The sequence below is a fragment of the Netta rufina genome, assembly GCF_964035555.1.
Source record: "Netta rufina genome assembly, chromosome: 1".
NCBI classification, from domain to species: Eukaryota; Metazoa; Chordata; class Aves; order Anseriformes; family Anatidae; genus Netta; species Netta rufina.
In genome coordinates this window covers 118068239-118095679 of record NC_140123.1, presented here as the reverse complement: position 1 = coordinate 118095679, position 27441 = coordinate 118068239, and the positions used below count along the sequence as shown (strand labels likewise).

Here is a 27441-nt window from a genome sequence, read left to right as displayed (position 1 = left end):
AAACCAGGGGGAAGGCCCAGCTGTGGCCACAAATCAAGAACATTCTCCTTTGGAGTACAAAGCTCGTGTAGCAAAATTGTGGGGTCCTTATGTAGCCATGAAAGGAATATATAAGTTTTCTCCATCTGCCCCATGCCGAAGCACAGATGATGGCCTCGAGACAAAATTTCCAACGAGGGGGGAAGGGGGAAAAGAAAGAAGTAGTTAGGGACACACAGGAGGTAGGTACATCTACCTCACTTACTGAACTCTATTCCGCTTCCTTTTTTTTCTATGAGGAGGCAATTTAACTTTACTACTTTTAAGAAACTTCCTATTAGAAAGCTGCGGTTTCCAGTGCATTTTTATTGCATTTTCCAAGGTTGCGTCATCAGAGTGGGGCATATTCCTATGGGAGCTGAATGTCCAAAACCGTGAGCCATTACAATAAATAATAATGAATGTCATGGCTAGTAAAACCTGTAATCTGAACACATACAAAAATTAATTTCACTGTGTACAGTTACTTTTCAAACTCTGTGCTTTTCACTTTTTCCTGGCAAATGCACGTAGTCACCAATATTAAGAATATAAAAACATATATGAGCGATCACTCAAAGTCATTATTTTACTTTGGCTTACTTAAGGCAGTATCAAACTCAATGAAACATATTCTTCAAAAATTAAAACCCAACTACAAAGCTGACTTGAGAGTCTATCCGGAAGGTCAAATTTCTTTGTGTTCCATTATATAGAGGGGAAGATGCAACAGATAATTAAAAAAAAAAAAATGCTGCCATAAAATCAGCAGGTAGGACCACAATAAATAAGAACAAAAGAACAGTAAAAGCCAAAGAAAGCAAAAGCATCCAAAAGAACAAGAAGCACAAATCAAAATTCCTGTTATAAAAAGATACTTTGATTCAAAAGACAAACTTACTAAATTACTTCTACTTCCACTAAATGCAAGCATTTTCACAACTTTTAGGGACCTACGGTACCCTGCAACCCTAGGCTGCTCTCCTAAAAATCATGCAACAGTTGTCCAGATCCTCCAACACAATGACAGTCATGATAATACTCAGGTAGTCATGATCAGAAAGTCCACTTTCTCCATGGGATAAAAAGGATGCATTTTAAGTTCAGCTGACTTGCTAGTCAACCAAGACACATCGACTCAGATACATTTTTGAAAATTCATTAATAAACCATTCCATAAGCTGGAAGTAACAAAACATGATGCTATCTGGTGGCTGCATTGTTTTAGCGTTGTTTTTAAATCAACTGAAATAGCATTTAGCAGTGAAAAAAAAACAACAACAACAACAACAAAAAACACCACAAAAACAACAACAACAAAAAACAACCAAGAGGTAAAAGACAGCAGAATTTAGCATTACAATGGTGAAGAGCTGGATAGTGTTGTCCTGCATTGACACACTGATGCCTCTAGTAGCGTGTCTAACAAATCTCAGTGACAGCACGATGGCAGCAGTGGTGGGACAGGATGATGGAGATACCGGGCACTTTCTGCCTGTGCTCCAAGCCCCGAGGTAAGGAGTAAACTCGTGCCATTCACCAGTACTCCTTCTGCCACCAGAACTCAAAACCTGTCTTCCAGAGGAAACGACTTCTGATTTTCAGAGAAAGGTTACAGGGAGAGGACTGCAGATGTGAGAGAGATGTCATTTCCACTAAACTCCTGGGAAAGGATAAATTAGGATATTTACCTAATTTATCCAAATTTATCATTTGGATATTAAATATGAAGAACATGGGTGTGGGGGATGGTGTAAACAATCTTCCACTGCCGTTAGTGTGTTGCAGTTTTGTAGCTGCAGTTGGAAGGGCAAAATGGCAGAGCAGATTTCTTGCAGAGCTAAAAATTATCTCATTCATAAAGAAATGTTAGCCTGCTGTCACATGCTGATGTATTGTCATTAATAAGAAAAAAAAAATGGAATCACACTGCTTTTGTATTGCAGAATTCAAAGAAAAACTCAGTATTTCTCCAAGTATAAGAATGCAAAGCACCAAATCACAGAACATAATAAAGACCTGAACTTCAGCATATGTACAGAAAATTCAGCCTGCAGCTAAAAGAATAACTTATAATCCAGGCAAAGGAAACTTGAGTGACTTAATTTCTCAGATAAACCAATTAAAGGTTACTGCCTGATTTCTAGATAGCAGCAGAATATAGTCACTGACAGGGAACTTATCAAGAAGCTGAGTTAAACAAACAAACAAAAATAAACACACACAAACCCACACAACCCAAACCAACAACTTGGAAATCCTAGGTTTAGATACAAGCCTGAAATTCTACCTAGTATTGTTCATAGATGCTTGGTGCCAGCATGACAAAACCAGTAAAATCTCTGTTTGGAATAATGAAATGCTATTCTGAACAGCTTCTCTGAGTTAAGTGCTTTCCACTACCAGACAGCACACAAACCATTGTCTGAAGCAGAAAAGATGCAGCTCATGAAGGCAAGCAGGCACCGAGAAAAAAAAAAAAAAAAAAAAAAAAAAAAAAAAAAAAAAGAGAGAGAGAGAAAAACTCTGGCTTGGGAAGAACAAAAATTTATCAGTTTTCCTGAAAGCTGTCTAGAGGCCGGGAATTCCAGATCAGGGAAAAGTTCACAAAGTTTCAGAGTTTGGCTAATACATGTTCTGTGTTGCTTAGATGCAAAAATAGATGACGAGAATCTTGGACAAACCAAACTGAACGCAAAACAAAAGCAAAAATAATCAAAGACACAGTTTCAGTGAAGCCTTGAAAGCCATATCTGGACATTTCACTTAATTTCAGCAGCCACAAAAGCAGATAAAACTGTATTAAAAATGTCCATCATTTAATTCTTATACAGAACTCTTGAACTCATTGTGCCAAAGACAACTGTTTGAACTGGGTCATCCCACACAATACAATGGGAAAAACAACAGTTTGCTTTTTGAAAAGTTATTTTATTCATGTCTTGGTAAGTTTAGGGGGCACATGTGTAGATCTCCCCGCCTCATCCCTCTCCAAACAAGCCCTCTGCTCTCAGAGAAGGTTGTGAATGATCAAGACAAGGGAAGAATGATTCTGATCGTCTCACCCAGCTCTCCATAGACATGAGTTCACAAGAGAGGCAGCCACGCAGCTTCCTCAGACATTAGTAAAGACTTTTGATCTTGCTTTGAAGGAACTTTTCTCAGGATATTTAAAAGTCTGTGGTTTATTTCCATGTGTAGAGAAAAGCAACGCTGAGGAGCACACTCCCACACAAAGAACTGTCTCAACAAAGCTATGCTTGTCAGAAACACCCTTGAAGAAAATTAATATACACCCACTTTGAAGGTAAATATTTTTATTGGGGTAGTCCTCACTGTGGTCTTTGCTGTCTATTTAGCGACTCAGGGATGTATGGCACTCTGTGCAATACCAAGCAGATCAAAAAAGAGTAAGATGGAAATGGAGATGGCTGTGAGGCCAAGTTAGGCTCTTGGATACCTGAACCAGTTACTAAGGGGTAACAAGTTAACTTACACTAGATGATACACACTGGATAATTGCTGCTTATGCCAACTTCTACTTCTATCCTTGATAACATGCGCAAAGTGCTTTAGCTCTGTTTACTGCTTTTTGCTTATAATGACAGCTTATTCTGTGTTTGCCACAAGCACCAAGCATAGAGAGAATTACAGACACGCACCAAGTACACCAATTCTTTAAAATGTTAAATGTGTATATAAACAAATGCACACAGACATACACTGAAATACAAGAAATAGCATTAGTTTATTCCTCCTCTGTTGCCCACAGCTATTATAGCTAATAATACCATTACACTATACCATTACACTGTATTTCTTCAATTAGGCTCTGTTTGGAGAGTTGTGATTATAGGCTGCTTTTAAAATGTCTTTACACCACACTACCAGCACATTTAGGGCACACAAGAACATGGTTTGTCACAAGCACTTCTTTCCAGAGAAAGGAAGGACCATCTTACAGAAGCTGTACTGGCCACTGAAGTTATATTGTATACACCGTGATTATGTGCAGGGGAAGTTAATTGCAAAAATCAGAGATGCAAGAATTTAATTTAGTAAATGCCTAGCAGGAACAGGGAAACAAAAACCAGAGCCATAGATGTTGTTTCTCTGTGGCAATGAGGCCACGCACTTGGTCTATCCAGGAGTCCCTTCTCAACCACCACCAATTCCAATCAATCCAGAGAGCAGCAGCAAGAGGTCTGAAAGACAATGAATGACACTTCTGCAAAGTCAGGAAAACTGGGGCCTGCAGAAAGAGACAAGAGACTGCCCCTGAGGAAAACATGAGATGTGGGGTTCAGCATCAGCCACAGCTACTGCTGCCTTCGCCTCGGTGCTCTCCTGGGAACGTGGAGAGCTGCAAATTTGCAAATGGCAGAGTTGAGAGGGCTGAGGATGCAGCAGGAACGTGGGGTTGTTCTGGTGGCTCGCCCCAGAGAAGGTGGGGAACTGGGAGAAAAGCAAAGGGAAAGAAGAGGGAAGCAGGTCTGTTAACACTAAGGGTATGTAGATAACCTAAGATACAGATCTATAGAAAACAGCTCCATTAATACCTCTTAACTTTCTTCATTCTTTGTTTGCTTTCTCCCCCCCCGTCTTTTTTTTTTTAATATACTTTGTTATGTATACTGCAGTACTTAAGCTAAATTGGAGCTGAAATTTCTTGCTGTATAAATAACTACAGTCCAGCTAATTTCAGGATATGTAGGAAAAAGGATGAGATAGATAACAAATAACTAAGATAGGAACGTTTTCTTTTCATGTAGCACTATTTCCAATTTTCACTTTGGCTAATGCTGTAATTACAGAATAATTATACACTGGAGCCAAAATTACAGCAGCTGAATATTAAGTATTAAGCCACAATCACTGTATTAAATAATGTTAACTGGTTTTTATGTTCATAAAAAGCAAGGAAATTCTATGCTTGGAAAGCAAATTCATTTAGTTAAAATTGGAACAGCTGAATTTTATTTCAGTGTACTATATTAATAAAACTGTCAAAACAGACATTCGCTAGATTCACATTTTTAATTGACAAACATAATACGGCGTGGTGCAATTTGCCATGTCAAACACTTTGAACCTGATGTTACAGTAACGTTTTGTCACATGCACCAAAAATCTCTCTTGCACTGATCTTCATACAGATTCTATTTTCAGGGTGTAACTAAATTAAAGAGTTAAACATTTTACTTTACAAAGAAAAATTAAAAATAAAACCGAAGCAAACAGAGAAAAAGCCCCCCACAGTAATCTTTCAGAAACACTTCAGTGTGATTGCATAAAAATCCCCTCAACCCTCAATTCCCAGAAGCAGAAAGTTAAAGAAACTCCAGCTATTTTACTTTTAATTTTGATTCCTCCTCAAACTTTTGAGCCCATGAAAGCAAGGGATTATCCTAGCGCTGTCTCACTGCGGCAGCATGTTCGAGATAGGGTGCACATACAACTCCAGAGTCATCCTCCCCCTAAAACCAAAATTCACATTCTGCTCTTGGGGCATGTGTAGCACCTCACTGAGAAGATAAATCACTTCTAACAAATCCACTAACCTACTTACTATATGAACTGGGCATGTGTACGTGATACATATACTGTAGTTTTCTAAGACTACCATCAACGGGGTGTCAACCAGCAAGAAGCTCAAGTTACCCTGGGAATTTTCACCATTGTAAACATGACCTTGAAGACCTGAATCACAAAATCACACACCAATACTAAAATGACAGACAACTGACATAGATAGGCTCATCCTAAGGACCCAGTAAAAACTTCCCAAACTCCAGTCCTTCTGAAGAAGACTAATACTGTACAGATCTCCTACACAAAACGGACTTTGGAAAATATTCGCTAACCACAGTCATTACATACGTGCAAAATGCTACAGCAGTGGAATGGGGAGGAGGAGACAACAGATGGTGGAAGTTTCACAACACCTTCACCATCAGCAGCGTAACACGACAACTCTCTGATATGCTCCAAAAGGCATCACGTTGCCTAAGAACAGGCTGCCTGTCTCCAGGGGACAAGAAACCTGACTCATGGGCAGAAGAGCACAAACCATGACCACCACAAAAATGACACCCAACTCTCACCCATGCAGTTTTCCTGTCTAGGAGTGTTTACATCCTCTGTTGAATCCGGATTTTCCTCCCATCCAAGTAATTCCTCTTCTGAACAATGATAGCATCGTTCCTGCAGGACTCCTGAGGTCTTCAAAGACCAGGATTTGAAAAGAACCCAGGACAGGGAAACAGACTTCTGTTCTGTATTGCTCTCACTTGACTCCCTGCGACTGCATGCCAATGGATGGATCAGGCTAAGCAGGTAAGCACTCCTGCACCAGTTTTCCCAGATAAACAGTTTAATCTTGCAGTTTCCATGCCAAGATGGGAACACTTACTCCAGAGTCTCTGGGTGACGTACTCATTCAAGGAAAGAAGTCTCTTCTCATCCATTGCCCAGCCTATGTACCAAAACAGCACAAGAGTCTACTGTGAATAAGAGCACAGCCCGATGAGATAATCAGCCGTGGTACAACAGAACGTGCTTCTGGACAGAGGCCACTGTAAATGGTTTTCAAGGAAAATGCTGAAGCAGCCTGCCCAAAAGGAAGGGCTGTATTTGTGGAAGTGGTGCCAAAGTACCACAAAGCACAGCATTCTCCACTTGGGAAGGTTGAAAGTCCTAACAACTGAGAAACACATTCTGTCAGAAGGCATCAGTTCAAGAAAAGGCTGAATGATCCCGTGAGATGGCCAAATCCTGGGATTCTAATTAATAAGACAAGGTTTTCATCTCTTCCTGTTGCTGAGTATGGCTCAGCTGCTGGCCCACAGGCCAAAACAGGACTACAGAAAGAGGACAAGACAAACCTGCTGCTTTCTCTGGCAGAGGACAGGATGTGGACGCTTGCCAAAATCCCCATCCTGTGCCTGCACACTGCCTGCCTGGCACACAACCACGGAAGAAAGCAAAATAAGAGGGACAGTGGATTCATTTCTCCGTAGGCAGGTATGTGAGGCACCAAGTTGAACATGATGCTTCACAGCAGCTGTTCTACATGGGAATGGAAGCAATGCCCTGCAACCCTGTAGTAGCTAAAATGAGAACACCCTTTTCTTGCCCAAAAGCACATTCACAGTGATGGACAGAGGGCTCCATGCCTCTTTCCAGAAGAGACTACATGCTTTTGTGCTCTCCCATTACATTGGCATACTGAGCAATAGCATCTTAACTCCATCTGAAGGACAGCCTGCTGGTAGGGGGCTATGTATTTCAGCAAATCAAAAGCACTGTCATATCCCTTTAAGAGATGTTTTAAAACAGAAAGACATAATTCCTCACTTAGTCACGGATTTTTGGAAGAAACATCAAGTTCTCAACCATTCAGGATCCTTACCCTGGGATTAAGAGAAGATTTGGTCCTGTGAGGGATTTTCTTAGCTCATAAGTCAATCACTAACTAAAGAGAAAATACTAAAGGGAAAAATAGATGGAAAAATAATGGATGCCTCTTAAAACCCTATGGTGTCTGTGGTGAAGTCATCTTTGAAGGATATTTCAGTCTTTCCCACAAAAGTGCAGGGATTTCTGAACCACCTGCTTGTTCGCTGCTGCCAAAGAGACAAATGCAGTTTCATCTCCTTCAGAATATGATTGAGAGGGTGGAGACCAAGTTAACATCATAGAAACATTTGGTCATTTATTCATCTGGCTCTTCAGGAAAGTATATTTTGATCCCTCAGATTACTTGCTCATCGCTAAGGAAAAGAAAATGTCTCCTTTATATGCACAAAGCTCTTTAGAAAACAGAACAAGAAACAAACTATAAAGAGAACAAAAACATGAACACTAAGAATAGATACAAACTTTGCTGAGTATGCTACTTGCAGTAATTTGATGTACCAGCATGTTTTAACGTAAGCCACCCTTGCTCCATTTTAAAACTGGGACCAGTCTACCAAGCTGCACAGAATCTGGCAAGCCTCAAAGTCATTACCATACAACTTCAATCAAGATACTGCTGCAAAATCTTCAGTAAAACAGACACCTCGTAGCATGACTCAAAACACAGTACTGCAGAACACAGACCTTATGCTTCCATGAGCACACTTACAGGCAGTAAAGGTCAAAAAACACAGCTAAAAGCTTGGTTTGTCAGCCAGTGTCCTATGGTGCACAAAGTACAAGCACAGTTCTGTGGTCCAGTCCAGGGACTCACCTGAATTAAATATCCACTGCATGCTTGTTTGTGATGTCAGATGTGACTCTGAGATTGGGGTGGTCCCTTTCAATCTTCTTTTATTTTGATACAACCAGATCATACCCCCATCATATACATATACAGATCATACACATCATACACAAATGCTGATAAGCATCCTTGTTTCTTCTGGTCACACAGCAACAAGCCCTGCTGTGTATCAATCGATCCAGATCATAGGTGCAAGGCATGCAGGCTCCACCATATTTTCTCATCTGCTTTCTTCGTTCTTAGCAGTTATTGACTTTTTTCTAAAGGTATCTTACATTGCCATCCTTCTCGGTGGTACAAAGAAACAGGTCTTAAATTAGCTCCTCTACAGAAGTTTGCCACAAAATGCCACAGTCCATAATCCAGGAGAAACCACAGAAATTCTGTTCATGAACTACATAACCGCTATTACAAACAGGTAAACAATTCCTTATCCCCTTTTTGCAAGCTACCTTTCTTGTATACCCCTTCCATCTAAGCTGGTTGTCTGTGCTATGCCACTTAGAGCAGTACCAACACAGCTTTGGTATCCCAGGCCTAGAATTAGTGTGGTACTGATGGCCCAATGTACCTAATCACTGTAGCCCCTTTTTATCGTAAGCTTGGTTAACAGCATAGCATGTCCACCAGTATTTAAAAGAAAAAATAAAAGAAAAACAGACTCAAAATCACTATGAAAAATACTCCCACTCACTCAAACTAAAATAAGCTTTAGACAAAGACACAGAAAAGATTGACCGGTAAATTTATTTATTAAAGCTGTTTAGCAAATGCATCTTCTTATCAGCTTACTGAAAAGTACTTAACTTCCCTTCTTTTATAGGAAAATGAAAGTAGCATAGCAGAAAAAGAACTGCTTAAATTGATAAAGCACAAGGACCAAGAGCCTATTGTTCTGAATTGATTTTCTTTGCTCATGACCAAGATGCAAATTAATGCACAATGATAAGATGACTACTCTTGTGTCTTTCCTCAAAGAAAGCCCTAATTCTCACCTCACGTGGCCCTTCTTGTGTGTTTATGCAGTGTATATGATGCTACAGATTTCATGTGCAGAAAATTGCATTAGCATCAGATAACATGCAGACAGCTTCAAGTACAACAGCTTCTAATTCAGAACTCAGAAAGAATGGGTATTTGGCTTCTTGTCTCTTTTACATCAGGCACTAATCCAAACTGATATTAAAAATCAATTGAGCAAATAAGAAATATTCCACCTTCCTCCAAATCTGTCATTTTTACATCCTGTGACCACCTCATTAGTACTAACATCATTATGCAAACAGACAATGCTGCAGACAATAAGAATGCCAGTCAATGTACAGGCATTAAGAAAACTTAAATAAATCAACAGAGAACTAGCATGCTAATAAGGCAGCCCACTAATACCAGGGTGTTTGTGCCTCTTTTGTCAGGTACATTCAAACAATAATTAAAAAGTGCTTAAAGCACACGCTTAGTATGCTTTAAGCCATACGTTTAGTAGGCCACGCCAATCTTAAATCATTCATGTTAACTGTTAAATCTGATAAATATTTGCATCAGCAGGTTTAATAGTATACACTGGCATTCAGAAAGGCTAGAACAGAACACAAGCAGAGCACAGGTAATGACTGCTCTAGAAGAAAAGAAAAATCCACTTGGAGATTTTGCAAAGGCACCGTCTCCACAGGAGGGTGACCTCCTCGGCAGGCCAGCTGGCCTTCTCAGGCACCGAGTGCCTTTTGTCAGGGCAATAAAGACTGATCTACCTGATCAAGGAGCCAGCACCACAGGTTCAAAGACAATCACTGCTAGCACTCCTCAGCTATGAAAACTGTGCATGGCACGCGGCTTTGAAGCCCTGAGCACATGTGTAATGTAAGAGAAAAACAGGGGGCGGGCATCCGTCTTGTCAGGACTGCTGAGACTAGTGGCCTTTCAAGTTCAGGATCCTGCTTCCAGGTGCAGCCAACTGGAAAAAGGCTTGAAAAGGTACAAACCTCTTTGTTATGCACCTGTTCCACTTCCCTTCAGCAAGAAATGTCACGTTGACACTTGTCACAAGCCTGACAGCAGCTTGAAGTCCAATTGAGCCTGCTGTGCACCTGGCACATGAGGGGAAAAACAGAAGAACTTGGACTACTTGTGCATTTCACTGGATCCTACACTTGTGGCATCAAAGGGCACAAGATCCTGGACAAGCTCAAGTGACTTCAGAGTATTTAATTTTCACAGCTCCTGCATCTGATCTTACAATTGCTAGCCATAAACCCACAAGTGAAAGCCAAGCAGCCATTCACATTTTATGCTGAAAGGAAACCAATAGTTTTGTTCCAAAGTAGAAATATTCTGCAAGCAAAATGCAAAAAAGTGAATAAGCCAAATAAGCAGACCACAATGAAACAAGTGACAGTAAACTAAATGATAAAATTGTAGAATCGTTCAGGTTGGAAAAGACCTTCAAGATGATCAAGTCCAACTATCAACCTGACCTACTTACTAAGTGCCATCACTAAACGATGACCCTTAGTGCCACTTTGGGTCATAGAATGATTTATGTTGGAAAAGACCTTCAAAAAAGAAAAGACCTTCACTTCTTCCTTCATGTCAGATGCGTAGGTTCTGTCATTTTTGAGATAATTCCAAAGTTATCCTCTGTTTTCTGTCAGCCATGAATACCAAGGGGTTTTGGCTGAACTGCAGTTTGAGAGACACATGCTGTGACCATTTCTACAATGGCAACAAACTACTAAATGTTAGAACTAGTCATATAGATGTATGCAGATTGCAAGCATTAAGACTTGAACAGGTGTATCCTTCAGGAAATATATCAACTTTTCTGGCAAGTCTTTGTAGTTTCCTGGAGCCAAGGATCATAACAGGACAGGATGAGCACCATTTTAAGCTAAGTACTATCAGGCCCCATCTCTGCCTGACTGCTATGAAACTGCTCCCAGTTTCCTACATGCACCCTAACAAGTCCCATCCTAACACAAGGTTGTTGAAGCAAACAAAACAGGTATCCCAGAGCACTCTGCCCCACAAGCCTGCCATGCCTTGGTTTTGGGAAACTGGGAGAAACAAGTTCTCTTACAAAAGACAAGCTATTAGGAGTGCTTCAGATTAGACTAGAAGAGATTTCCTTCAGCATTATAGGAAATTTCACTTGCTTTTCCTGTAGTATTTTTGATATTTTTCCCCACTCTCAATCACCGTAGCATTCAGTGGAAAATGACCATGGATAAAGAGTGCAGTCACAGGTTTAAGATTTACATTCAGAACCTGGCTGCAGGGGGAGCTCTGGATGAACTTTCTTGGCCATGGATATGGGAGGCCAAAAAGCAGCACAATCATTTCCTGCCTACCATAGGTCACAACAATTTTCTGGAGAAAATCACTGATTCAAGTCAAACAGCTGCTGTTGAGCTCAAGCCTTTCTTTCCTTGTTCTTTTCCAAAGAAATGCCCAATATGCTTTCCACAATAGGACTTCCAGCAATTAGCCTCACACTTTAATATGAAAAAAAAAAAAGCCTTGTTTGTATCTGGAATGTGTGTGATTTCACCTTTCAACCACATGATTGGGCTTTTGCCTGCCAGACTGTATCCATGACCACACCACAATCTTCCTGCAGAGGTGGACTATAATCCATTCATACCTTAATCTTAGCGGCGACAAACAAAACAGAGTTCCTGAGGTTAATCAATATTTGTACAGCGTTAGTCATTTATCTGTAAAGGCATTACAGTGTATTTATTTAACAGTGGCACTTCAAAGGGGCCAAGCTAGGCTGGGTCTCCCTTGGCTAGGTACAAACACCTGTATGACAACCTCATAGCTTAGCACCAAAGTAGAATTTCCCCCCTCCCAAATGGGATATTTGGTCTGCAGTGGTGTGCACAGTACTGCTGCTGAAGCTGCTGCCTTTGCAAGAGTTATTGCAAGCACTATTCCTTTGCAAGTGTTATTGCAAACAAGGGGTTCTTCTAGGTGCACAGGACCAGTTAAGACTTGCTCCACTACAGCTCCGCACTCAGTAAGGATCGCAGTCCAGTCTTGTTGGTTCAGGCGAGATTGTCAGCTCCTCTCAAAAGACAAAGAGCCAAGTGTGGGAGGGAACGCTACCAGTCTGGGGGGAGTAATACCCACCATAAATTAGGTTAATAGTTTCATACTCTCTTATAGGTAAAATACTTATCTTTTTTTTTTTTTTTTTCTCACAATCTTCCTTCAGCTTCAGAGAGAGAGAAACCATGCGTTCCAGAAGTAACAGTGCAGAAAGTCCAACCAGACCAAAGCTGTTACAGCAAAGGCCAAAAGGCCACCACAAAGAAGAGACAGGTTGCAGTGGGAAAGGAAACGTGCAAAGAAAGCTGAAGGAGAAAGACGATACACCCCAAGCCAGCACCATCCTAAGAAGCCCTAAGGCTGAGAAAAAAGAAAGTTCTTTCAAGAAAAGAGAGGATCTCTCTCGTGATGACTTGCTATTTCTTCTTAGTGTCCTCGAGGGTGAATTACAGGTGACATTGTCTTACTTTGTTTTCCAAGTTAAAATGTTCTAATGACATCTTTTCTTTTTTATTTCCTCCACTTTACTGCAAACGTATGCTGCTCTCCTGTTAGGGAAACACCCTACCTAATTCAACCTTATTTGCTGCATGAGGACAAATACAAACTGCCAAGCATGTAGGAACATTCGAAACAGCTGTAAGCACACAAAGATATCTTTACACCTCTCCTCCATGCAAATTTATTCATGGGTCTTTATCACACTGAAACATACATGATCATTCACAATGGATCATGTAATTCTCAAAGCAGAGAACTCACAGACCTTTCCTCTTATGCTGCCTTGTTCTAAGTATTTTGATTACAAAATATTTGCATTGCAAAAATTATACGGAGAACACTGTAGAGACTTTATATGTCTGTTACTCAGTTATTTCTTATCTTCCTTCTCCAATGAAGTCATAAGCATCAGTCAGTATGTGCCAGGTCACCAGAAGTAGCTCACTCAACAGTGTTCTAACAGCTTTTGTTAGCGTGTCAAAATATCCATTTTATTTCCCATAATATACAGAATAAGTATTGGGCGCCACTCAGCCCACAAGATACTGGATTTTGAAGAAAGAGATTTTTTTCTATCTGGAAAAAGAGCCAGCTGCCAAGTGGCAAATGATGCCCATCCTGGCCAAACATAATTTCAGGAAGCGGGAGCCGGATTTCCAGCGAGGAGGGAGGAGATATTTCTGTGGCAGACTGATTGCACAGAGGTAGCGGCAGCTACTTGAAACTGCTCACAAGCAGAGAGACAAGCAAACTGGCCAAAGCAGCATCAGTGCTTGCCTAACATGTTTGCAGAGTTTACTGCCTAGACAGTGCCAGGTAATTCCATTCTGAACATATGCATATGGATTTACATAACACATGATTATAGAAGTGCTTAACAGAGCACGCATGCGTTATGAGTGTTTTTGATAGATTTTGTACCAATCTCTGAGGGTGCGGTTTTCTACAGAGCATTTCACTATAGGAATGGAGCAATTTATGTGTTTGTGTAATATTTTTGTCTCCTGCTCACTTGCTGTTTCTAAATTTCCATTTAAATTCAGATGTCATACACTTACCCAAAACAGTCCTCTTTTCCACTCAAAAAAAAAAAAAGACACGTACATGTTTATATATATGTGTGTGTGTATATATATATTTATACATATATAAAACCCACATCGACAGACACACTTCAGTTCTTAAGATTTAAAACTGGAACAGAATGAAATCAGAAACTTGAAAGCAATGAGCCTGACATATAAATTTTAAATTGTGATATTCAAAAGAAAGCATCCTAAATTAAAGAAGTGGGAAGTTATTTTTTAATTCCTCATTTTCTTCCTCCAGGAATGTCAAGCCAAATCTCTACAGATCATCTGACAATCCCGCTCTAATTAAGTTCCAAAGTTAGATTCCATTACCCTCTCATTTCAGACTTAAGGTGCACAAAGACCACTCTTCAAGTTTTTCTCTGCCATGATATGGATTAGAAATTGACTTTTTTTTTTTTTTTTTTAACACAGCCACAAATAAGGATGTAGAAGTGCTCCTGCTTACAGCAGTCAGACCAAAATTATTAACATCTCCTGATAAACCTCTCTTTCCAATGTCCTTCCAGGATTCACATGTCCTTGGTTTTGTTTTTAGCGGAGATTGTTGCAAGCGATGGCTGTTTGAGAGAGCTGATGTGCTTCTCAGCGTAATGGAGGCAGGGGGCAACCTCCATCACCAGGGGATGCAGGAGAAGCAGCTGGGCACAGCCCTAAGGGAGTTGGTGACCTGAGCCAGTTTGTCCCCCAGTGGAAACACTGAGATGAGCAGATATTCTCAAAAAATAACATGATTTTTGGAAGTGTGACGTCAAGACAAATAGCACAGTATTTACAGCACATATTCAGTCTACTCTAACTTAATGTCTGTGAGTTCCTAACTTTATAGTAAAGAAGTGTTTTTGTTGTTGTTTGTTTTATAAAGAGCGGAGAGAATCTATAGCCCATTTCTAGTCCTGCAAACACATACAGTATGTTTCTCCAGCATGGATTTACAGAGCAATGCCATAAAATAAGAAGAAGTTATGTGCACCTGCTAGACTGTGCAACCAGTTCTAAAATACACACAAGGAAGAACATATGGAGAGTATACCTGATAACATATTGTATCTACTCTTTGGTAACAGGGTGCCATCAGATGTAAGATTACGAAAGCAAATGCAGTGACATTAAAAAAGTAAAAGTATAGTGCACATTTTTAGGTTATGCTTTTTAAAACAACATGTTTTTTGGGTATTAGATGGCACCACTTTCTGCTAATGCTCACCTTTTAAAATGCTTGTACTTTAGCATGCATTCACAACTTGAGAATGCCATTATAGCAGTTAGGTCCAAGAAACTTGATGCTTTCAAGGTTGCTTGTTACCTGAGAGCATGTACATGAGGGTATGCATATCTACAAATCTACAAGTACAGAAGGCAGAATCTAATACATGCATGTACACATACATATACATGCACACAGACCCCTAATGTCAGCTTTGCAGGCAATTAATCTTGTTTTAAAGAACTGCCATTATTGCATGGTTTTGGAATGTGTTTTGTGAAAGGTCACATCCCCTGCACCATATACATCCCTGCCCTCAGCACGCAAACATGCTCAGTGCAACAACAGATGTAGGCTACTCCAGGCTGGTTTAATCTACAAAAGCCACCCTTGCATCCAAACCATACATTATATGCAACACTTTTAGGCCTCCAGAACCACACTAATATCTTGTACTAAAAATTAAAAATCATCTTCTAAGGCCACAAGTCACTTTTTTTCCCCTGAAGTTTTGTACTGTGAATGCAACACGTTAGTCCTGACATGGCATTTCAGTCTCACTGCTAACAAGGTACTGAAGCATCAGTGAGGGTTCTGAAAATCCAGTGCAGGACTCATAAAAGAAAAAGACCAATGTTTCCCTCATGATTTACCTGTCTTCATGTTACTATTTTGGGGCACTTTACATATGTAGCATTCTTCAGTTTTTTAGTTTTCTTAAAATCAAAAGTAGAAAGCATCCAACTAACCAGTAAATACACAAATGCAGTGTAACAAAATAAAACCTTATATTGTCTTTCTGCAGGCTCAGGATGAAGTTATTGGAGTACTTAAGGCTGAAAAAATTGACTTGGCTTTGCTTGAAGCGCAATACGGTTTTGTTACTCCCAAGAAGGTATTAGAGGCCCTCCAGCGAGATGCTATTCAAACAAAGGCTGCACAATGGCAAGAAGATATCTATGAAAAGCCTATGGGAGAGGTATGAACTGTACTACTGACATTTAACCATAATTAAATTCATAGAATAATAGAATCATTTGGGTCGGAAAAGATCTCCAAGATCATCAAGTCCAACTGTTAACCTAGCACTGCCAAGTCTACCCCTAAGCCATGTCCCTTAGCACCACATCTACATGTCTTTTGAATACCTCCAGGGATGGTGACTCAACCACTCCCCTGGGGAGCCAGTTCCAATGCCTCACAACCATTTTGAACAAATTCAACAGGAAAGATCTCACTGGCTTTAGGGGAAGAAAGCTCTAGGCCTAAAATCTATCATGCGTGTAAATGGGTCCACTAATAAAAACAGGTAGCTAATGATGCCCACTTATACTGCACCCGAAGGGCTACAAACACAGATATGTTTATGTCTACCTCAAACTCCGGCAATCAGCCTGGTAATGAGCCTTCTGGTTTTGACACTCTCCCCACACACTCACACCCCTTTATCCAAATCCAGCACTCCCACAGACAGGTAGCTCTTCATTAGCCTCACGGAGGTCATGCCACCAGTGGCTGATAAGGACACGTGCTGCAGTAATGTCACACCGTCTGCCTTTACACATCCCAGCTCCCACTAACTCTACAGGAATTGCAGGTATGCATGGTTGGGCTGAGTAATGAATTGTCATTAGAAATTTCACCCAAGCAGAAATCTAATATGCTCACAATATACCTAGGTAGTACTTGAATTTCTCTGTAACAGAAGCCATACTTTCTGGACGTTACATGGATTTCATTTCTGTCCTGCAATGCAAGTCACTGGATAATATAGGCCCTACTTATCAATGCTGTTTTTTTTGTTTGTTTGTTTGTTTGTTTTTTTTCCCCAAATAAGAATTCCCAGCATCTCCAGTTGAATTTAGGCTTTTTTTTTTTTTTTTTTTTAATATGTTGCTCACTACAGATAATCATCCTAAAAAGAAAATAGAAATTCTGAATAAAACTCTTCTACCAAGTGTTTTCCAAGGTTCCTGAAGAGAATCATACATAAGGATACAGGGTTCACTTCAGAGAAAATTGTCAGGCAAAGGTCAGCACTCATTTCAGAGGCTGAGAGGTTAAACTCTTCTGGCTATAATCTGAAACAGATAAAGTTCAACTGTGGAGGTTAATTTATTTTAGAACGTTGTGGCATTATGTCACAGAAACTTTGAGCGCAAATGGAAATGATTTGAAGAGAAGTCCAAAAGAGTTTGAAAACATAAGTTCAGTCTGTTACATTACATAAGTTTCTACACGCTTTTTCCCCTCTTGCACTTAATGGCAGAGAAAGGATTTCTAACACCACTGGATTTGGCAATTCCAGAAGGCAAAGGTAAACATCCTATGAGCAACTGAAAGTACAGAAAGACAACTAGCAGATACAAAATCTTGGTAAAACAAAGGATGCCGTAATTGGCAGGTATTTCACATTTTCAGTTTTAAATCCCCCAAATTAAGTCCACGATACATTTCATTTTTGCTTGGATTTTTTTTTTTCGGATGTTTATAAAAAACAAGGGAGGAGTAGAAGCAGTCACAAAGTATGGGAAAGGACCATTTCATCTTCCCCATGCCACCACGACCACGTACCTTTGTCTTTGTCCCCAAATTGCTACTGATTCAGTGCCTCTACAGCATGTTTCCCTTTCTTTTAGCAGTTTAGCGTTGTAGCCTGCAACATAAAGGATCTTCCCAAAACTCAACTGAAGACACAGTGAATTTCAGAATGCATCTAAGATTACTGGCCCTTTAGCATCCTGTCACAACACACTCATTTGTCCTAAACTTTATGAAGTTTCTTGGCAAATTTGTTAAGGACTAAATAGTGGTAAAATTGGTGACTAGACAGCTTTACTCAATAGCAACAGGATTGACAGGTGAAGTCTAACAAAATAGGAAACTGCAAAATTCCTTTGCAAAAGTTACGTGGATTGTGATAGTTCAAAACCATGTCTTCCCCATCTATGAGAAAGGTGGTTTTCTGAAAGCAGAGGGTTTCTCAGTCAAATGTGCTCTACAGCTATTTCTTTTTACAACCTAACAAGTGCCAGATAAGCTTACGTATTCCACACAGTTCAGGATACAATAAACTGCTTAATGTTTAAAGGGGCATAAGAGAAAGGCAAAAAGACTTTCTTTGTTTTTGCTTCTGTCTGACATATAAAGGCCTGAAAAGGTTTTCCATCTTTGCGTGCTTTATAAATTTAGATGATTGAGTCAGTTATTCATGAAAAACTCTGGCCTCAGATCAACTGCTGCTTCTCTGGAATAGAAAGCAAACGGTATTCAACATTATAGTAAATCCTGCAAAAGAACCATTTTCCCAGATTCAGACAACAACAAGAAAGAAACAAAAATGTCAAAAAACACCTCAGAGAACGGTGATGTAGGAAGAGAAGGCGGCAAAGAGGCAGATACTGCAGAATTAACAGTGTCTCCTCTCAAGTTTCAAACCCTCATGGAATTAGAAAGACAATTCTGGTTTATGACCGTCCCCAGTCTGCAATTACATAGTCAAAGATTAAAAACTGTGGTACCTTACTGCTTGAAATTGGGTGAATAAGATCTCCTACCACTTTGAGATCTTCTCTAAAAGCAGCAAAATTAGAGGAAAGCCTATATTCTGCATCAGTCAAGGAAAATTCAAAAGGGAATCCATTTTTAACACCAACGAGCTTGAGGAACGAAGTATTCTCATCATCCTTTTCACAAAGGATATCTGACTGCATCCTCACAATGTCTTACAAGTGTTGGTCACAACTTTCAAGCGAAGATAGCTGTAGGTCACCAGTAAGGTACAGTCATCGGAAGAGATGCTGACAACATCAATGGCATTCAGGAAAAGGAGACCGATACATCTGCATGGAAATTTGGCTCACTTAGGGCTGAAAAAGACAAGGGAAGAACTGCTCCCATAATCACCCACAATCATAAACCCAGGATTATACATTTATACACACACAAAGACCATGAGGATATTATTAACAGGAGTAATATTTCACTAAACTTTGGATAAAGAAATGTAACTAGCTTGGATTTTATTCTGGCCAAACGCCAAACACAAAACAGTCCAAAGAGAAAGACAAAAAGTTCAGTTCCAACGTAATGAATACGAGACGCACCATCTTATTTTGACTTCAGACACAAGTCAGTGGCAAAATGTTTTTAAACTATTAAATTCCTGTGAATTTTTAGCATGCTGAACTATTCACAGTTACGTAAGACCATGCCTCCAATTTTCCATTGCATTGTACAGTATGTTCAAGTATTAATTCTAGCAAAAAGCCCATATGGTGAGCGAGAACAAAACAACAAATCACTTAATTAAGATTTTATCACTTTAGTTTTCCACAGAAGACATTCATACTGCTGCTTATTAGTCCTCTTGGTGTGTTTTAGCCAAGAACTGTATATGCTGAGTAAATGTGTGTGCATATGTATAAATGGACATTTTAGCATGTGCACATTTAGCATTTGGACAGAGTAATCTGAGGAACAAGTGGTTGCTGGAGAACGCTCCCGTGAGAGGATCTTGTGCTAGCAGGGGTTCACACGACTTCTCCCTCTTCTCTGCTGGATATGTGGGAGTCAGCCACACGATCTCATGGGGGAAATGCCAGTCAAATTTGCTCCCTAGGGACATGCCCTTAGCGCACAAGGACACCACAGAGCTTCTCAGCACATCACACAGAAGCACAGCAACTCAGCACCAAACCTTTGCTCGTTGATCCCGCAGAGAGGGAGAGGCACGTTGCACAACATGGCACACCAAGATCACAGGGACAAATGCCCGTACCCATTATGTGGCCTACAGACAGTTCTCAAGGGTCTGTGTTAATCACGGTGAGCTGTTTCTCCAACTCTCTTTTCTGATATCGGCCTCTACTAGGAGAGAGAGACCCAGCTTCTCCTCCTTTCTCTCTAGAGTGTAATCCCAAACTCTCATCTTCACTTTGTCCCCAGCCACAACACCCCCCCCACCAACTGTGCCTGTACACAGCAGAACCAATTTGACAGTGTTCTTTAAAAAAATCCAAAATGCATTTTCTAATTTGAGCAACAGAAGCAAACTGCAACATGAAAGGTGGTTTTGATGCAGCAGCTTAGTTATTTGCCTTTCTCACCCTTTCATGTATGCAACCCTGCTCAGGACTCTGCCGTTCTTTTACCCATTTCCAAACTCATGTCAGCACCCTGCCTTGAACACACACCTCACCCATCCCAACCACCAGTCCGCAACCCAAACTGCTAATCTCATCGCTGCCAAAAGCACAACTGCAAAGTGAAAGGCACTGGCACTGCTCACTGCAAAACAAAAACCTGGAGTTACTACCATTCTTCTTGAAATTAGTTACTACTGCTTGAAGTAAGCTCTTGCAGCCACTCAACAAATGCTCTAGAGCAAATGAAATATCCTGAACCCATAAAAAAACACTGGCAGGTCCCACATCCTTCACACCCAACTCTGCAGAAGCAGAAATATTTTCTGTTTGGTTAATGTTGTTTGCATTGATTAGTTTGACTATTCCTCATCTCCATCAAGCATTTTTTATGATGGGAAACAGGAGTTATCTGATTTATGACCAACTTTTAGCCAGAAATGTCACTTTATTTTCTTGTGATAGCAATTTACACATCCCCTCAGATTCTCACATGTGCTTTTGAAGCAGTGGTCCCATCTACATAAATGTGTGACTACATTTTCTTAACCCCATCCATGCAGGCTGCCTACCAAAATAAATTATAACTTCACACCTTTACCTTATTCCCTCACCTGACCTCACACTGAGGGCTAAGACTGGCAAATATCGTCATGCAAGGCTGATGCCCAGTTCGTATCAATTTAAGCATGACAAAGCCACAGCTGCAAACAGCACCACCACAGAACATCCTCAAAAAGCAGACGGCAGGTTGCTTTCAAAGGACAGCAAACATTCACCTGAAAGTGTGGCCACTAAAACCACGAGGAGCAGAAACTCAGGCGAAGGTGCTTCATGCATCTGTGCAACAGCTGATCCAAAACCTCCCCCTGAAATCTGGGAGGGGGAGGAAGGTCAGTAAAACACAGTGAACATTTTCTCTCCCTGTCTGGTAAACCAGTAGCTGAATAAAAGATTTCAAAATTTGAAATTCTCCCTTCTGGTGGAAAAAGAATGTGCAGAAGTCAAAACCAGCCAGTTTTCTTCAGCTTGGCCTTTTAAGGCAATTCAGTTTTCAACCCCTCTTGAGACACAGAAACACATGTGACATGGAAAACTCAGCCAAGATACTGGAAGAGGTGGCACTTCTTTGCTGAGAAAGCTTGCATATTCAAGGGTTTTGATAAGAAACGTTTTCCCAAAAGATGTCCTACTTCAGATTCATGATTCTGGAAAGCATTGACCTCGCGGGAGTAGAAGTGCATTAACTCCCAGTGAACAGGATAGGGCATGGGAAGTCTTAACAAGCTGCTGTAATACCACCAGAAACAGCTGAAAAGGGCAGTCACGGCTTTCTTTATGTATTTAGATCATGGGTGAAATCAACTCAGGTGTGTTGCAACAGAAATGACTGATGTCATACGCAGAAAGAAAAGGCCATTTTCAAAATGAGCGGTCGTTTCTCATGGAATATTCTGGACTCAAACCACCTTCAGGGTCTTGTCAACAGTTCTCATTTCCTTATTTGTGTCAGCATCACCAAAAAATAAAACAGGAAAAACAAGAGAATATATAACGCTTAAAAAGAAGCTGAGGTGAGCAGGGAGAGACTCAGGAGCCCCTGCAGAAGTTGAGGATGTTCTCAGGCCTTCCAGAAACACAAGTTTAGGTATTCTGGTCCTCCCTGTCATTGCTTTTATCAGCCAAACTGTGGATAACCATGAAGATACAATAATTAATCATACTATTTGGAATTACATTGCCTAAAATAAGCAGTGGCCCTAAGAATCTGAAGCCCCAGCGCGTCTTGCGGCACTTGAAATTCCTTGTGGGGGAAATGTCGGAGAACCCGAACCAGTCTTGCTTCCCACACTGCCCATTTGTGAATTCTTGCCTATTAATAGAGTGAAATACTGCAAAGCAGCTCAACCTACCAGAATAGACTGTGGTTAAAAGAAGCCAGTGCTGGGCTTTAAACTGAAAATTTCTCTTTTCCAAAAAGGCTACAAGGATTCCCTTATTGACCTAATCAGGAAGGCAGTCTCCTCAGAGGAAAAGGAATGAGCAGTGAACAACAATTTTCACAAATAAAGGTTCTTCCCAGGTCTTTAGATGGCTTCCAGTAATCCCTCCTCAAAGTTCAGCTAGCTCAGTAATGCCTAAGGAGGAAAACCCCTCCTGGTTTCATACACGAATGCTTGCATAACTTTGTCACATACTGAATTCAAAATTATGATGGAATCCTCAAAATGATAGTTTTCTCTCACTCTGTGTAAATCATTTTGTTTAACAGCATAACAGTTATGCCGATACCTCTATGGTTTAGAAAAACTAAAAATGATTACCAAAGCTAAAAGAGATTATTTAAAATTAAAATGCCACTCCATAATAGTATTTAGATGCTCAGCAGAAATCCTTGGGGAAGGAGTCTGAATTTCGAAGCGTGCTACAAAGGTCCCATCTGCAAGGCAAACCCATTCACAGCTTGAAATTTGAGGAACAAAATAGGAAATGCCCCCTATTTACTTACTTACTCCCTTCTTTAAGCGATTATTTCTAAGAAGTATGTGCATTTCTTTGAAACAATCCCACTGTTAAATTTATGAACACAGGAGACAGGCCTGTTTTCCATTCTTGGTTCTGTCACACATTTGCTGTGAAAACAGAGGAAAACTGCTTTCTGATCTACTTCTCTACCCTACAGAGACCACTCAATACTCTCATTTCCTACAGAGCTCCAGATAAGATTGCTCCTTCTATTCAACCAAAAGTAGAGCTACTTCTGTGTGAAACAGAGGCTTCTGCTGAGGCATCTGTTTCTCTACCAGAATGATCAATGAGAAAAAGCACAGCTTGGGAACAGCAACTGCTAATTAGGAGTTGTTTAGGATCATTCGTGGCAGGAGAAGGTACAGAAGGTGACTGAGGGTCCTGCAGAACAGTACCTTAACTAATTTCACTAATTTGTCAGAATTACACTGACAGAATTAAATCACCTTTTCCAAACAAATACCAAAGGACGCAATCATCAGGTTATTAAACACACGTTATATTATTAAGCCTCCCTTAAAATCTTTTATTGATGAAAGCTTGAGCAAGTAAGAGTTTCAAAAGACTTCAGGACCTTTTGCTTTTTTTGTAGCTTGATAAAGTTGTAGAGAAACAGAAAGAAACCCACAGACGAATGCTGGAGCAACTTCTAATGGTAGAAAAATCACACAGACAGACTCTGTACGAACTAGAGGAAGAGAAGAGAAAGCACAGTGAGTTCATGGAAAAAAGTGATGAGTTTACAAGCCTACTGGAACAGGAACGTGAAAGGTAAGGTTACCTCTTGCCATAATACTAAGAAATACCTGCAATTTATCATAATGTCTATGGACCTGTCCACCTTCTGCATCCACTAAAAATCAGGAATATTTGCCGAGTCGTACTTTGAGAGTTCAGCTATAAAACCATGACTAATTTCTCGTAGCAGTGGTGTAGGTCAGCAGGTTGGCAGATTCTTCAGCTCTCTTTGAGAGCAACAGGTATGTTATGCTACAGCACAAGGAGATACACAAATGTGTTAAAAATTACAACCACATAAAGCTGGTGAGCCTTTCAGCATGATTAAGATGTTCAGTGTGCACTACAGCATGTGAGTAGCAAAATATGAAATCAGGTACGCAGCCTACAATGGCAGAAGAAAGTCATGAGGAAAGGTAGGTGTTTGGACAGATCGCAGAAATACGGAGAGAAGATATAAAGGCAAGGGTTATTTTCAAAGTTTTCCATAAATTAGGTTGCTGTACCAGGACTGGCATAAAAACCGTAAATAGAACTTTTTTTATATTTTCAAACAGCAATTCTCAGAAGGATTTATAAAAATCGAATGTCATTTACTGTCTTTAAAATGTTGAACTGTGACTTCTTTGAATTTGCATTAAAACTAAGGGGGGGGTGGGAATCAAAGAGTTTCCTATTCCCTGGCTAGCTACTCCAGAAGATAGGAGAATATTGTTTCTGTTTCCTTTCGCTTAGGAACAGCTTCCAGATGGAAATGTTTGGGTGTGAGAACGTCAAGCCTATTCTAAACTCACATTATGCATAGATAATTCTTCCTCTGCTTCGCCTGCGTAACATCATGTTCCATGTATTTTGGCAGCACTCGCTACTTACACCCTTCCCACTACACCTCTCTCCTTCAGGTCTATCAAAGATAGCGCATGTGCTTCCCACCGAGTACACAGCCGTATTTATGGATTGCAATCAAAGAGGCTGGGGAAAAAAAATCCTTTGCTTCTCTGACACATGTCTATTGACGTAGGCAGGCACAAGCACACATAGGAAGGCACACGCAGCCACCCCACAAAGTGCAAAAGCCACGTTTTTCTTTAAGAACTGTTTTTGTGAGACGTCGTTATATCAGCACCCAAAGCCTGAGATGAACCCAGGTTTTCATCTATGCTGTCTTTTCCTCAAAAACTAGCAGACACTCACGTCTTAGAGACAGAGCTAAACAACCACGGTTGCTAAATGTGGCAAGAGGTTACATCAGACACATGTGCTCACACAGCCTGAAAAGCTGCACAGAAGGAAAGGCTAAGTGTCATGATCTTTGTTTTTTCTTTTTTTCTTGTGAAAACAAGGTAGACGCAGGACGAAAACTCTATTCCTGGCCCCTCCTCCATATTCCCCTAGAAGAAGACCATAAAACATTTACCACTATTATCTGCAACATTTAGTCTATCAGCCTGGAAAAATGAAAACAAAAAAAAATAATACTGAGGTGCCTAATGAGACCTTAGAGGATGTAATAATAGATTTCAGATTAAGTCTCAATTTTTGTATTTTCTTTGGAGGACTTATTTTATGTGGAAAACCTTAAGGGGGTGTGATGTCACATATTGAGCTGATTCCAAAATGTTTGCCAAGTAATGTCGCCATCAAGATCTCCACGCAATTGCCTGCCATAACATTAAAAAAAAAAAAAAAAAAAAAAAAAAGCTCAGCAAGTTAAGGCACAGCTCCTTCTCCATCAGCCTGTGTGACTTGACATTGAGAATATATACACCCATACAAAGAAAGCAAAGTGACCTCTTCTTCCCTTTCAAAAACCTTAGTTTAATTGTAAATCTTCTCAGGATGTGTATTTTGCTCTTGGCTTATGTGAGTAAATGAGAAGTGTCATATATAAAACAATGACAATGAATTTTTTCTTCCCCTTGCTTCAATTCCACCTAAAAGCAAATTGTACAGAAAAGCTGTAAGCATTTGTCAAATAATTCTTTTTTTTTTTTTTTTTTCCTTTTTTACAAGAAACAGTATTCTCCTGTAAGTGTGGAAAGGTATATAACATTTCTAACAAGACTTCAGTTTCAATGCAAAATACTGATCTTTCATTCAATTAGTCAAAAAAGTGTTTTACTTTATGAAAGAGCAAGGCTAAAGTATATACTAAAGATAATTCTGAAGAGCACAGAAAGCATGCAAGAAAAAACAACATACCTGAGTAACAAAGGATTTTGTGATCAATGTGGAAAACTTAGATGTTATGGGACAGTGATGCTGAAGCACTGAGAACTACTGTTGATTGTAAGAATAAAGAAACTATGAGCTCTTGCATATCGATTGATATATTTTCAAATAAGGAGGAGGGAAAGCATTTGTTCTTTCTTATGTATGCGCTCAGGGAGAATAAAACTGATGAATTCTTAAATGAAAACTTTAGTGACAAACTGATTTACCAGATGATCACTCACGTTTTGAAAAATCTAGATAATCTAGATAATGGGTCTTCCAAGTTGAAAAGTCTCGATCTCCCTAGGTTCGTCTCAATAGGGAATTAATTTCTTCGAATTTGGGAGAGGAAGAAAGGTCATTTTGAATATCTAATTTGCTTAGCAACAGACATTTACCAGCAAAAGAATGATATAGCTATACCACTATCATTACACTTATTCATCTTAAGTCATATATAGTTCGAAAGTGTAGTGGCAAACCCGTATCAAGCATAGAACAGTCCTGTGGAGAAAAGGAGGCCAATGGGCAGTGGGCAGTTAACAAGCAGGTCTTTCCTGCATTTCAGCATGAGTTGTACTCTCTATGTGTGCAGATCAGACAAGAAAAGATAAATTGCACATGCACAGTAGTGTGCTAGAGCTAAGTCTCCTAGATTCCATAAGGGAAAATCCTACTGTATCGCTGGAACCCAAATAAACAGCAGCACCCAAACTTAGCATTACAGGAGCTCACACAAACATAAACCTCCAGAGGCTAGAAACATGAAATGCACCTGAAGAACCAGGACATAAAAGCCACGGAGCCTGATTAGAAATTCTTGTATTTTACAGGGGGAAGGCAGGGTAAAACAGGATAGGATTAAGGACTAGGAAGAATACTTGCTTTGTCTTTCTCACAGCTACAGAGCTAAAATTTGGCTCCATGTTCTCTTTTCTCCCTGACTTGTTCCTCAGTCCTTCCCACTTGTCATTTCATTTCTCCTTTTCCTCACACCTCACTTTTGCCATTTAATTTTACATCAATTGCATGTTCAGTGCTAACAGCATTGAAAGAACTGCAGTGTTTACAATCAAGAATCTATTCCAAGATTAAATGTCTGCAATCAATTAATGTAATCCAATGCTCAGTGATGACACTTGGAAAGAAAAAATATGCTGGAAAGTATGAATGAAACTAGAAGGTCTTCCAGATAGGTATGCTCCCAGTTTGAAAACATCTCATATGCATGGAAGTGCTTGTATGTTTACATATCACTCCTTACCCCACAGAACAAGACAAACCAAACAAAAAAAAACCAACACAAACAAACAAAAAACAATGTAGTAAAATGATCAGCACTTACACCATCCTTTTCCTCTGCAAATATCAAGGAGTTTTAAATGTTATGTTAGCACAGTCATTCCCCATTTTTCGGATACGGAAAGGAAATGCAGATATGAGTGGAAGAAACCTCTCGCTGCTCGCAGTGTACCTGAATGGTTAGACTGGAGAAAAGGAAGAAATCTCCCAAGGTATCTGCGTGCCCCATCTTCAAACTTTCTATGTACTGTAGCTAGTATGTTGATTCTCAACTACAACAAAAGGTAAAACTTCATTACGAATATACACTGGTTAAATATGCGACTGTTGTTATACAGGGCAGGAAAAAATAGCAATTTGCTAATGAGCATAAACAGTGTA

The 27441-nt window shown here is 40.0% G+C and overlaps 2 protein-coding genes across 2 annotated transcripts in view; one reads left to right on the top strand and one right to left on the bottom strand.

Moving 5' to 3' along the window:
- The window catches only part of CMSS1 (cms1 ribosomal small subunit homolog), a 232741-nt gene that overhangs the window by 136838 nt on the left and 68462 nt on the right, over positions 1-27441 (bottom strand). The gene's annotated exons all lie outside the window — the stretch shown is intronic.
- The window catches only part of FILIP1L (filamin A interacting protein 1 like), a gene marked incomplete at both ends in the record, with an annotated part of 149149 nt that overhangs the window by 57354 nt on the left and 64354 nt on the right, over positions 1-27441 (top strand). Inside the window, 3 exon segments of the mRNA XM_084305879.1 lie at positions 12508-12786; positions 15939-16112; positions 23399-23577. Of these exon segments, the coding sequence (XP_084162005.1) occupies positions 12508-12786; positions 15939-16112; positions 23399-23577 (632 nt within the window).